Consider the following 14,907-nt stretch of genomic DNA (forward strand, 5'->3'; position numbering starts at 1 on the left):
AATTATGATGATAGTTTTTGCAATTGTAAACTATTTTATAATACATATTTATTAACAAACTAGTGTACATTCAATTTTACAGACAATTATTTACTAACATGCTAAATTAGTTCACAAAAAAGGCCTAACACAGCAACACCAAAATCAACAAATCGTTACTCAGCACGGCCTATTCTTTACCATTGCCGCGTACTACTCTACGCCCGGTAAATTAAGTATTGTTTTTATGATATAAATTAGTATAAAATACATGTTATTTATAGGATAAAATGTTAAATGTCATTAACATTTATTTGTTTTACCAGAAACAAGTTAAATATAGGAATATTATTAAACTATCCTTCGTGAAATCGCGTAAACACCAACACGCCCAGTCACGCTATCGTAGCGCCCGGTTGATAAAGCGAACTGTTTATACGGCAGTTTTTACTAAATAAATTGCATAAAACGAACAATTAAATATCCAAATAGCATTTAACATGATGTTGGCATGTAGTTGATAACATTTTTTATCATGAAAATACTACCGGTGGTCTAGCCTTTGATTATAGAAACCGTCACAAAAAGTTGTATACATCCCAGATACATCCACACTTATGGCGGCGCCCTACCACATGGACAATATTACTGTTACAGGGAAAATCGCGGATTACTCATTCTTGTTATATATATTCTTTGACTCTAGTGTGTTTTTATTTGCGGTGTGCGCAAGCGCACTTTGTGTTATGATTCGTCTGCAAAATGGACTTCGTTTGTAATGATCGTATGCACATTTCTTTTGGATTTTTATACAAAAATATACAGCTTTCAGGGGATTTTTAAAGTAAATTTTAATGATCTACAATAAACAAGGTATACACAGTACGGGAAATGCAGTCAGTTTTTGTGTACGGTCGACAAGCGGTCCGTGCAATCCTTGGAACTTTACCATACGATGCTAGCAATAGCCTTGATTATCACCGTCGGCGAAAAACGCAGTTGATCACCGCCTCGTGTGGCTTCTCGAAGTCAGAGGACGTAGCCACCCCACAGGTGTTTAAAAACGGAACATTTGGGGATGATGCATGGTTTGTTGCCAGTTACAAAGGGGTTGATGTTTTAGGTATGTTTCTGGTGATAATAACAAGCCGTTTGTTAATGTGATTATTGACAAAATTGATTGTTTATTGATCATTATTTATTGGCACACATAGCCTATATAGAGTAGAGAGGGCGGCAAACTGACTTTGCTTAGCAGCTAGGCCTATTATTATTAGAGAACAGCCGTACAGCCAGTTTGCTGGTTGCCAAACATAACGAAGGCAATCTAACAACAGGACACTGGATTGGGGGGCTTAGGGGTGGTCCTGCGGGAGCTCTAGCCCCCTCCCCTCGCGTGTGGGTAGAGCCAAGCTCCCTGTCGGGGAATATAATATTAATAACAGTAAAAAGTGTTCGCGTTCACTCGTCCTGAGGACTTTTCTGTGGATGATCAAATCATATTGATCGAAACGCTGAGAAACTCAACTGTTTCAGAACTAATATACGTTGTGTACCGCAAACTTTATATCAACATTTGATTTCGCCATGCAAACCTTAAAACAATATACTATGTAAATTATAAAAAAACAATGACAGTGTTTCATTTTTATTTTAAAATATTTATATATACTTAAAGTATGTACTTTGCACAAAAGAGTTGGACAGTGTTTAGACCTTGGCAATATTATCCTACGATTAATTATTTTTAACAGGTTCCTGCAAATCCCTCATCCTGTGTGATGACGTTATGAACATTTTTTGTACTATACCAGTAAATGTTTTGTTATCGGAACGTGTTATTTTACATTGTTAGTTTCTTTGGTTAATTAAAGAATATCAACTGTCAAGGTCATTAGAGTGTGTATAGTACTATAGAGTGTAGGCCTACCTGCTAAACATTAAAGCATGGACCTAATTTTCCACATTTTACAAATGTATAATAAACCTATAAAACATCACTGAAGTCCACTTTTGTGAGCGGTAACCGTAAAGTACAACGATCATAACAATACTGTAAAGCTCTGTCTACAGTACACTTACCAAACTAGTAAGACAAAAAATGTAATGTGCCTATAACTACGACTTTTAGTTGATAGAAGATTGAACAAACATTACTATTTATATGCCTGTGTAAACATTATTGACATAATTTCATTCAACATCCACATACAGTACAACTCTTAACAATTTTTTCAATCTTCTATCAACTAAAAGTCGTAGTTAGTCATGTCTCGGGTCACATTCTATGGTCACCGTACAGATAGGCTACTACATCAGTACTTCTATGAATGGATGACTAGTTGGTGACAAGAACGCTAGTTGGTCATACCCAGTACCGTTTTGATTTTACGGTCATTCGGGAAACCAACTCATGACGTCTCTTTGCTTTTCTTCCTTATATCTTATTCTTATTAACTCAAAATAATTTTTACTAACAAACATTACTATTTATTTGCCTAGCGTGTAAACATTACATAATTTCATTAAACATCCACATCCACCTCACGACGTTACAAATGCTAACCTACTGTTACAGTGTAACTTTTCCTTTGTAAAATGGATTTGAAAGATGCCTCAAATTACGTAATTGACATTAATTTATGAGTAGTACTGTACAGATAAAAATGAATGCACCCTCCCTAAAATTGTAAACAATATTCTCCAGTCCAGTTACAGTTAAAGTAACATAAATACTCAAAAGAGTAGTAATTCTATCAAGGCTAACAACGTTGCAAAGTTTACAGTTTGACCTTTTCATTTTATTTACTCCTGAATAAAGCCCACTGTTCTTTGGTTGATATATTGTATCTGACATTTTACAAAATACAATACTCCCACATACTCTGTATACTGCAGTTTATACAGATCCAAGTCCAGACAGTTGGCAGAGTTTTGGACTGAGTTCTCAGTTAATTCTTTGTAGTAAGTCTATGCAAAACATGGGAATGTAATGTAATAAAATAATGGAGGATAGTGCAGTCTTTAAAATCAAAAACTTGTAGTTGTACAGTAAAAAGTACAAATTAAATAATAATTCAAAACTACAGTACAGTAAACGCTCATTAAATGATACAGTCAAGAAATACATTTCTGACATAAAATGCCTTTCGACATAACAGTTTCAATTATTGTTCTTTCTTCATTAAATGAATTATGGTTTTTTTTTATTGATTCTATTTAATAATTTAAAAATAATGATTTACAAAAAACTCATTTTAATCTTAACGAATGGGATAAGCCCGGAAAAAAAATAATAATAAATAATTTTGCAGTTTTTGGTGGTTTATGCAAATTTTCCCAGTTGTTATAGTTACTTGTACAGGTTAGTAAATGCCTTAAATTAAATAATGTGAATACAATTTAACAAAGATAAGAAAATATTAAGAAATACATTTATCATGGGGCACAAAAAGTAGAGCTGTATCGTCACATGACAATATTTGCCCAACCATTCCTGTGTATGATAGGTTGGGTTGGGTTAGGTTATACAGTAATTGTGTTAATTAACACATGTGATGCTGTATTATGAAATTTTCCTATGATACTAGAAGAATGTAGTACAGCATTAATGGTTCAAGAATCATTCTGCCTGACTGAATATGACCAGTGAGTTCCTTGATATACAGTAGCTAGCACATACTGTACCTGTAGCCTACAGCAGAATACAGTATTAAAGTCAGTACAGTACTGTAGGTCGTCAACTGTATGGATGAATAGTTTCAGTTAAAAGAAGTTTATTACCAGTACAGTACCCTGTTGGTCAACAATAGTAACACTTGACCTTCATTGTATTGTGTGTAGAAAGTATTTTAATTTTGATATATTTGTACAATAATAATAAGAACGGTTTGTTTGACAGTTTTGGATTTGTACAGTGTACGGTCCAGTAATTACTTACATTTTGAAGAAATTATATTGGAAAGGGTGCATTGCTTTCAGATCAAAACCAACCATATCATGGACCTATGATACTACTGTAGGTCCATGCTCATACTAACATTTATGTGTTTGACATTTTTAAGATCTGCCTACAGTAACTAATAAATTTACTTGTCAATTTGCATCATCAACAGGTGTAGCTGATGGTGTGGGAGGTTGGCGTGACTATGGCATTGATCCATCAAAGTTCCCATGTCAGTTGATGAAGACGTGTGAATCCATCATTAGACAGGGTTACTTCAATCCAGATTCTCCGGTTTCAATCCTTGCAAAGGGATACCGAGAATTAATGAATAGTAAATATCCGCTAATTGGTAAGTTTACCCTTTAATGTTACAATTACATCCTGTCATCCATGTCCTATCAACATACTGTAGAGGATACAGTACAGTAGAGGTGATAAATTAAGAGGTGTTGTTTCTTGTTTCACACTCCCCCCCCCCCCCCCCCCCCGGTCTAATATTGTGCTACCAGTTTTCCACATTGCTCCCAGATGACAAAGGTATCTGAATTTTGATGTACTGTATGAGTATTATTTTGCAATTAATATACAAAAAAGCTCAAATCAAAACACCCCACTCGCCTATCTTCGTTTTAATACTAAAATATTGGGCAGTGTTGGATGCGCACATCTTTTTATAAATATGATTCCACTTCTTGTTTTTTTTTTTCAAATGTTGACATGTACTATAGTATACAAATAATGAATGTTTATGAGTGCAATGGTACAAATAATGGCACGAGGTGAATGATGAAAGGTTATATCAACGAGGCAAAGCCGAGTTGATATAACCTTTCATCATTCACCAAGTGCCATTATTTGTACCATTACACGAATACAAAACATTCATTATTTGTTTTATATAACATCTAAATAACAAACAAAAATGTTTCAAAAAGTACTATTTAACGATCGTTGAATAGTGCGTACTATTGCACGCCATGTGACCCACATTCGTCCAATCAAATGACAGGAATTTATATAGGTGTTATATAATATATAGTATATGGCTTCCACAGTTTTAATCGTTTGTGATGTTACGCTCCAGTGCATCTACTGGCACAAACAACAATAAGAAGATACAGTAGTATCAAAGCTTTAAAATGTTTTACTGTTTTAATAAACATAATAAATTATAATATTTTAAAAGCAATTAAAATAATTCTTAAGAGTTGATTTATTTATGTCTTTTTTATAGAATTTCATAATGATTATCAAAAATTCTGTGAACTGTCCAGTACTATAATTTTGCGATATTTGTGTTGCATTCAGTTTTAAATTGTAATTTGTGTTTGTCATTTTAAGGTTCAAGTACAGCGTGTATTGTTATTATGGATAATGAGAACAAGATGATACACTCGTCCAATTTAGGAGATTCAGGGTTTATGATCGTAAGAGGGGGAAAAATCGTTAGCAGATCCGTCGATCAACAACATTACTTCAACACGCCTTACCAGTTGTCAATACCACCACCAGGACTTGGCTCTGTTCTTACAGACAGGTAATGACAATTTAAGAATGGAGTCTAGTATTGGGTCAAAGATTAAAAATACTATAGCATTTCCTGTTTTTTTATTGTAAAGTTTTCCATGAGATTATTAAGAGCAAATATAAATATTAATACAGTATGTATATGTTCTAGTGTGGTACCAGAAGCATGTCAATAGACCAATAATAGTTTGGATAAAGAACATTTACGCCCGTATTCTTAAACCGGACTTTAGTCGTAGTTTGAGCTAAAACTTTTAAAATTACATTATTTTAATTCATAAAGCGAACTTCAACTAAATTGGCGACTAAATCAGGCCAACTTCGACTAAATTGAGACGGATTTGATCGATGATCTAAATCACCGACTTAGAAATGGTATTTAAACAAGGTTTACACTTACAGTATAAAAAATGCAACAGTCAGATATTGAAGAATTCTTTTAATTTATACATTGGTATGTTATAATAATGAAAATCATGTTTATTTACAACCGTATACAAATTACATTATTTTCTTCGTGCAAGGCCGTCTTGAACTACATACTGTACGTCACGCCATAGCGACAATGAGAGATGCGGAAATTCACCACGCGATGGAATGGAGTACGTGGTTCGTCACGATCATGTTGTTAAAATCAAAAGTACAGTACTTTACTTTTAAAAACTGATCTTCCAATAATAAACGATTAACATTATTTTTCATGATAGGCCTAGTCCTGATGCATAATAAGTTTTGTTGTAACAAAATGGAAAGTGATATTAATGCGCAAAATTTACTCTCTTTTCATTGGTCAGTTAATAGCCTTTGTTACCCAGATGTGTGAAACTCGACCAAAAGCTCAACTTCATTAAGTCGAACTGTAAACTTAGACTACTTCTTTTATAAATCAAATTTGAAGTAATAGCTCAAACTGCTGTAGTACTTTTTGAAGTCGAAGTTCAAACTACGATTATAGTTCGGTTTAAGAATACGGGCTTAAACTTTTTATAAACATTTTCGGGTGGTCAAACAAACTTTTTTTCTCTTATTTAGTATGCCCATACAGTAATACTAATACCAAAATCCATTGAAAAACCTTCTAAGTTGAAATTTTTTTTAGGTGAAACTTTATTTATTGCAGAATTTATTTGTATTATTTGCATCAAATGGACAGGATGTTTTCTGAATTTATAATTAGTGAAATTTATTTTGGATGTAGTTGGATTTTTTCTTCTATGATTTTGAGATTCGGAATAAATATGTAGATGAGAAAGCATTTAAGTACAATGTTGGTTAAAATTGTTTGTGATCCCGTCAAAATATAATCAGAATCCTGCTTAGATTTTGATCCCACTTTTTTTTTAGTGTCATTAGTTTGTCATGTTTTTGCTTTTTAATTGATATACTGTATCAGAAAATTATATCGGACAATTCAAAAACTGGTCAAACTGTTTCTACAATAGTCATGTTATTTGGAAAAAATGTCAATTTATGGAAATTATTAAACGAAAACAACAAAAAACCAGTTAAATCTAGTTGTTTGGTACAAAGTTACTGTACAGTTCATGTGTGTGCTTCCTTAACCATTTTTTCATATTTACTCACTTCCTTCTAATTTACTTTTTTTTAGTGTTCCTATGTTTATGAACTTAGTAATACATGACTAAACATTAACAACATTACATTTTGTCATCAATACTTTAAAGTACATTTTGAAAGTTTTTATTAGCAATTTATTTTCTTATGGTGATTCAACATTGATACAGTAATGTAAATGAATTTACAAATTCATGGAAAAATCTAACAATGTGATTTTATTGCTAAGGATCAGTGTTTATAGTAGAGACACTTGATTTTTTAGTTTTGTTGTGGTTCTTGTAGATTAGCAATAAAATTAAATTAAAAAAAACGAACTAGAAAAAAAAAAAAATTAAACCTGTGTCGACTGTTAAAAGCCAAACATTTTGCGCGCAGTAACTTCTCGGAACAAAATCGGTGTGATTTTCTCCCGAGAAAATTGTTTACACTTTGCAAACTGGTTACAAGTTTTTGAAAAGTTTACACAAAACCAGTTTAATTTCAGAGTTGACAAAAGTGATGACTTGGAAGTACCAGTCGCCAATTTTAACATCCCCAGCTACTGTACCTTTCATGTCATGTGCTTAGCGAATAGGCTCAACAACACCGACTGACATTGCGAGAAGCCTGAATCCTAATGTTCCATATTGTAATAATTATTAAAACCCTTTGTTATTTTTCAGTCCTGAGTCTGCTTCTAACAAGTCTCTGAGTGTGCAAGAAGGCGACCTCATTCTAATAGCCACTGATGGTCTGTTTGATAATATGTCTGAGAGTATGATTTTAAAAGAATTATCTAAATTACAGGTAAGTGCACTATATTACATGATGAAAAGCATGTCATGCTTTTAAAGCATTCTCATTTTAATGAAATTTTAAATTGTTTTAATTCTGGAATGAAAGGTAGGAATATGTATGTTGTAAATGTAATCATAAAAGAAAATTTAATTGTCCATTTTGTTTGTATTAAATTATTAAGTAGCTTTACAAATTTGAGTCCAAAGACATAACTTAGTTTGCCTAGAGGCTTATTTTCACCAGTGTTAGAAAATAACAGGTTGTTATATTATACAGTATATTCTATAATATTACAGTAGTTTAACTTTTAAATTGGGGATAACCTTTCAAATGTGTGTGCCAGTGGTTAGGGGGTGTTAGTGCACTGACATTGACCAAGTGTTTACAAGGAAGGAAACACCTACTTGACTCACTAACAACTTTACATAGATTTTATACTACAATCAGTGGGTGGTCAGTTTCGCTCATTAATAGAGCTCGGAAACCAAAAAAAGGAAATGATCGCAAAATAATTCTGCAACATTTTCTGTGTATGGAGTCATCATACATCTATTTGTATCTCAATCAGAGAGCAAAGAGCAAAATGTCATGGAACACGTTCCCAAATTTGTTATTTGACGTGTTAGTCGACTTGGCGCATGAGAAAATCACATAGTGAATGGCAAATCGAAAGGTCCTTATTAAATATTAGTGCAAGCTGGCTGCAAATATAACTGACTTACGTTTTTTTGTAACCATATCTTTTTATACAAGATTTGTTTTAGCTGTACTGTATAATTAATTATTATCTGTCATTTCTCTTCAGTGTACATTCAAATATTTAGTAAATTATTTTTTTTGTGAATAATCATTTTGTTTTCCTTTTTATGATACTAGGATCAAACATTAGAAAATCTACAAAAGACTGTGAATACAATAGCTGAGAGAGCTAGGGAGTTAGCGTATGATCCTACCTATCTATCACCTTTTGCAATGCATGCCAGAGAGAATGGCTTAGATTTTATGGGTAAGTATACCTGAGAGATCCAGTTTATCCAACCTATCTATCACCTACTATTCAATTTATCTATGACCTATCCAATCTATCTATCACCTATTCAATCTATCTTATCACCTTTCGCAATTCATGCGAGAGAGAATGGCTTAGATTTTATGGGTAAGTATAGCTGAGGGAAATACACAGAATAGCTGACATTGTAAATGTTATTTACGATTTTCTTTTGGCCAAACGTTCTAGGAATACAGTAACACTTAATTTATAATTATTTAATTAAAAATAAACACTTTACTATCATTTTCCAGTTTTAAATAAAATGAACTTTTTTTTCAGGGGGTAAACCAGATGACATCACAATACTACTTTCAGCTGTGAGATGTCAAGATGAATTTGAGGAATCAGCATTATAGCGATGGTTGTTAGTGGCGATGGTTACTAGTGACGATAGTTGCTAGTGGCGATGGTTATACTAGTGAAAATGTTGCTAGTGGCGATAGTTACTATTTGCGATGGTTACTACAGGCGATAGTTGCTAGTGGCAAAGGGGTTACTATGGTGATTAACCAAAGCCATGGAGACATTTACCAAATCAATACAAGCCACAGAGACAGTGAAACCTGGTAGTGTGTTGATTTCATACAAGCCACAAAGACAATGAAATACATAGTGTGTTGATTGCATTGATACATGAAACAGGGACAATGACAAATCTAGTGTGTGTTGCATATTACCTGATGACTTGAAGGAGTAAGGTGGATGCGTGCAAGAGAATCAAGAAAGACTCATAGTGATTCAGAATCGTACCATGAGAAGATGATGATGCAATTAGAAATCTATAATATCTCTACATGAAATTATTGCTTTGGATAACTTTAAAAATCCTGTTAAGCTCTGTCTACACTATCAAATTTTATGTGACAACAAAAATGTGATGTCTATATATGGACACGGTGACATCATATCACTACCATATTTGGGCACATCACACATTTTTCATCAAATTAGTTTGAAAAACAAAATGTGACTGATGTACCCAAATATGGTAGTGATATTCCCAGATATGGTAGTACAATATGACATCATCATGACGTCCATATATGGGCACATCACATTTTTTTTTTCACATAAAGTGTGATAGTGTAGACAAGGCTTGAGATCTGACAATACAGATATGACAACTGAAGACTTGATGGAATGTTTTATTAGATTCCCCCATATCATAGAATATGTTATAATATGTAACAAAATTACACCCAATAAATTGTTATTTGATCTCACTATTTAGGGTGTCTAGAAAACTCAGATCTAGAAAACTCAGATCTCAGATATATCTGATCTGAGATCTGAGTTTTCTAGACAACACCCCACTATTTACTGTATAACCGCTAAAAATATTGTTAATGAAAAAGAGCTTTATATTGTATGTATTTATGTGTAAACATTTGTTAGTTTCAGAATAATGTTCCAGTCTTTAAAATTCCATTTTGCTGAGCAGTTGAGCATACAGTATGATCTACATTGAAAGTTTAAGAAAATAGGCTACTTGCCAAATTATAAAATGTCTTGAATTATTATGGTCTAGTCTAGATTCTAGATGGTAATTCGGCTTAGTAAAAATGATAAAGATTTTGGCACAAATAGCATGTCATACTTATACTTGAAAAAATCAAAAAGAAAATGAAAGAATAAAGAATTAAAAAAACTAAACTAACTATAGTTTTAGGCAACACCTAAATGTTCACTATATCTAGCATAGTATTGAGTATTTATTTGATTTCAGTGGATAAATTTAATATTAAAATTCCGAATATTTGGGATATCGTAGGAACGATTGTTTGCTTTTTTCTACTATAAAAGCATAAAGATATCTTGGTATATCAACTTTAAGACAATGTGATATAATGAGTTTAAAATAGCAACATTATTACTATGTTTTGGTTCTCTTTAAACAGGGTGCATCTCTGTATTCAAAGATAAAATAATTACTGAGTCGCTCATGAATAATTATCTTTTTTTTTCACCAAACAAAAATTTATTTTAGTTGAAAATCCGAGTTTCTGAAAAATACCATACAGTAGGATGTTGATATGCTCTAGTAAACCTGACCCTTGCCTATTTATATCGGGAAATAGGAAAGTTATAATAGACATTGCAGTGTAATTAGAAATTGGCATTACCCAAATTAATCTGCCTTTATAGGTAGATCTGGCTTAACAAGCATCAATTGGTAATCATATGTTAATGTATTGATAGTGCATTTGTATGTGAAGCTCTGTCTATACTATCACACTTTATGTAACAACAAAATGTGATGTGCCCATATGTGGACACGGTGACCTCATATCGCTACCATATTCGGGCACATCACACTTTTTTTGTCAAAATAGTTTGATAGTGTTGAGAGAGCTTTCATTGTATTGATGAATGAGCTTTATAAACTAATTTAATTAATGTATAATTAATATTTTTTGTTTTACATATTTTTGTACTTATGATTTACATATTGTACCAAACTAATAATGATAATTTAGTTAGTTAATAGTTAAATGTCCAATTTTGTATGCACATGCCATTTTCATTGTTATCGCTTTAATTTATACCTAAAATGCTTTAAAAACCTACTCTAATTGTCTAGTTTGTATTTTGGGTGAATAATAATTCCACAGTAAAGCAATCCATCAATCAACTAACTTACGATAGATAAAGATGGCTTTAGTACTTGCAGATGTTGTGCTGTGAACATTATTATTTCTGGTTCATCAATAACCTACATAACGTCACATTCTAATGAAAGCGTTTTCAATGTAGTATTATCACCATACTTTACAAATGATTTGGTTGGTTGCACACAACATGTAGGCCTAATAGTCACATTAATTATTATTATTATGGATTTACATCCAATGTTAGTGTACAGCGTTTTGTCAATCCATTGGTTGTCAATTGAGTACAGTCGTCGTTACAGTAAAGACCTACATTTTATGTACCCTATTTTTATGTACGTATAAAATGACAGATAACATCATATATAACAGTATATAATTAGTATGTTGTTGGCTGTGTATATTCCATTCATTAAAAGTTTGTACGTTTCTAGGCCTGTATAGATGTACTGTAAGGTAAACGAAACATTACTACTTGAAAGGTTGGATTTAAAGCCAATCTGAATGTTACGTATCCTATGTAATATACGTAGGCCTACAGCTTTGGTCCCTGCCATACCGCAATGTAAAATGAAGGTCTTACTGTATGTTATTAAATAATCTACAAACTACTTTTCCTTCTAAGTTTTCTTCAATGTCTATAATTACAATATGAGATCTGGAATCATTTATGTGTGTGATGTCACATTGTATTGTGTAAGAAATTTAAAATAAAATGTGAATTATAAATTAAACTGTAATTATAGTTGAAATAATAGAACCAAATCAACATTAATATTTTGTAGGATGTATAAAATGTATAATTATTAAAAACACATTATTTTGCACTAGTATAGCTAAGTATAGCTACTATTTTATAATATATAATGAAAGGGGTGTATTCTTGAAAGAGGACTTTTGCTCCGTTGATACTTGCACAAATTTTGTGTCTGCATTCAATGCGTGTAATTTAATTCTGTTACAAATAGTTTTCGCCATGTGAATACTACAACACTACTGTATGTCATGTGACCTTCATGTATCATTCACAAACGCACCATGAAGTATGTATAGTCAGTATGCAAATTATTATTGCCTATTTTCTAAATTAGTTGCGAGCATGGCGCACATACGTCGTACATGCTGTAGTTCACAAATTTAGTATATATACATGTTGAAAGTTTGTTCCTGCATTTCACGCATTCTCCCAAAAGCAGTGCGAGATATGTACTTGTGCAAGTGTCAACAGGGATTAACTTTATACGTGTTAACCCATTAATTAACCCAGGATTTAGTTCAGGACTAAGGATACCTTCCTTCAAGAATACAGCCACTAGAGTAATACCTCAATAGTTAAATAGCAAGTGATAGATATACCTGTCATGTAAGTGTAAGCAAGATTAATTAAATTAAATTAATTAAAATAAATAAACTTACTTTATAAGTACAGTTTGTATTGCAGTGTAAAAACCTAAAATACTATTAAAACATCATTTATATTGACATGCGTAGATTATATAAAAATATATGTAAAAATGTACCATTTCAGAAGTGGGACTGATGTCAAATAACTCTGACAGAATCACAGTTACTTGTTACTTGCTGTCGGGTAAAACCTATTTTTATGTAACAATTGATAGGAAATTGATAGGATTTTGCTTGGTCAATACACCTTGGTTTCTTTTTGAAAAAAAAATGTTTTATTATGCAGTGAGATCACATTATATTCAAGGGTGCTATTTATCAAGTGTTGTTATTATTAAGCTCTGTCTACACTATCAAACTAGTTCGACAAAATAAGTGTTAATATGTCCATATATGGGCACCTCACATAAAGTTGATAGTGTAGACAGAGTGTTACAGTTGCTGAATATACACTATATATTACATGCATACATATTTATGTGTTTACAGTAGATGTATTATTCTCAGTAGGCCTATATGAAAACATAATGTTTTTGCTGTTATTTGCTAAGTGTGTTTATTTTGGGAAATCATTGAGGGCACAAAACATGACTTGAGGCACCTATATGTTAACAAGTATCAGAAATGTTGGTGGTAAATTTTGATTATGTATACTGTACTAGATTAAACATCTACAAGCAATAATGAAAAAGAACAATTCTATTATATGGATGGAGGATTGTGGCGTTTCTAAAACTAGTTTTTAAGTCGAGGTGGCGTGCTAACCTAGCTATCATGTAGCCCAGTTATGAAGCTTTGTATGAAAACAATGACATAATACATGGTCTGAACCAGCTTAATGACTAAATAAACTATATAATATATATACTAAATTGTACAGATAGGTTTGGCAACAAAGTGAGGAGTATCATTTGTCTCTTTTTAGTCATAAATGAGCCCTTAATAGAATGTAGTACTGTTTATCAGAATGATTCTGAGGCTGTCTCCGCATCGGTACACAATGTATAAAAATGTTCATTCTAAAATTTAAAATATTTCAAATTAATTTGAAGTGTTGGGTTTGTAATTTAAGTATAATTTTTTTTATTTATTATTGTAACTGAACCTTTTTATTTAAAGGGACTGTTTTTTTCTTTCAAGGTGTATTCAAACAAATATTGTTTTAATTGAGTGTTGCTTTAAGGAATAGAGTGTGTTGTATTCAATTGAAAGTGTTTCAATAAGTCGTGATTGAAAATGTACAAAAGATATCCTGTAAACTACAATAAAGATTTCCACAAGTTATTTTGGTGTTTTTTTATTTGTTTATGTTTGCAAACGACACTAGGAACCTTTAGGTGAGTGAAAGTGGTTCACATCAACTTGTGATGCATTTCCACAGTCACATGCTCAAGTTAGTGTTTACCGACCGACCGACCACCAACCGACATAGTGAGCTGTATAGTCACCTAACCCTTAAAGGCACCTATGCGCAACATCTTAAAATGATGTAATCATGTAAAAGTCAACATGTCAATTAGTCTTACATCTGTATGATGGATGAAACTAAGTTAGGACTGTTAAAAGAACCTTTGTTATCATTCAAGGGCGTCTCTTCTACAGTGCTCACCTTGATCAGAGCCAATAGGTCTGAGGCAGATACAGTACTAAATATATATACATTTATAGTAACACTGCACCTGATATTGCAAAGTCTGCCATCCAAGCTGTAACTGGGCCCAATGTTCCTTAACTTCGGTGATCGGACAAGAACCAGTGTTTCAACCGAATCGAATAATTACACTATTATCCGTTTTTCAGGTATTTTCAAAGTATTTTATACACAAATATAATAACATGTGCATAATTGTTTTTTCATACGCATCCAACAATGAGAAACTCGGCAAATTACAGGATGGATACCTATAATTTATCGTGCCTTTTTTAGACTGTGGAAGTGGAGTCCCTGACACTTGGTCAGGATTGAAGGCAAGCATGGAAAGCAAGCATGGAAGGCAAGCATGTGAAAACACATCTTTTTTTAATACTTTGTAATA

The 14,907-nt window shown here is 32.4% G+C and overlaps 1 protein-coding gene across 1 annotated transcript; it reads left to right on the plus strand.

The window, feature by feature from the left end:
- The first annotated feature begins 741 nt into the window (after positions 1 to 741).
- On the plus strand, positions 742 to 14,155 carry LOC140045077 (protein phosphatase PTC7 homolog). Its single transcript, XM_072089814.1, has 6 exons — positions 742 to 1,102; positions 4,095 to 4,274; positions 5,267 to 5,462; positions 7,693 to 7,816; positions 8,684 to 8,813; positions 9,138 to 14,155. Exons 1-6 carry the CDS (start codon positions 871 to 873, stop codon positions 9,212 to 9,214), a joined length of 939 nt encoding a protein of 312 aa, XP_071945915.1. The 5' UTR covers positions 742 to 870; the 3' UTR covers positions 9,215 to 14,155.
- Positions 14,156 to 14,907: the final 752 nt, after the last annotated feature.

This window comes from Antedon mediterranea, chromosome 3, assembly GCF_964355755.1.
Source record: "Antedon mediterranea chromosome 3, ecAntMedi1.1, whole genome shotgun sequence".
Lineage (NCBI taxonomy): Eukaryota > Metazoa > Echinodermata > Crinoidea > Comatulida > Antedonidae > Antedon > Antedon mediterranea.

What these genes read in the sequence shown, in the direction of transcription:
- LOC140045077 (XM_072089814.1), top strand. Translation starts at nt 871, where the DNA reads ATGCAGTCAGTTTTTGTGTACGGTCGACAAGCGGTCCGTGCAATCCTT. An exon ending in AAGAATTATCTAAATTACAG is followed by an intron (nt 7,817 to 8,683) that starts GTAAGTGCACTA and finishes TTATGATACTAG; the next exon opens with GATCAAACATTAGAAAATCT. An exon ending in GAATGGCTTAGATTTTATGG is followed by an intron (nt 8,814 to 9,137) that starts GTAAGTATACCT and finishes CTTTTTTTTCAG; the next exon opens with GGGGTAAACCAGATGACATC.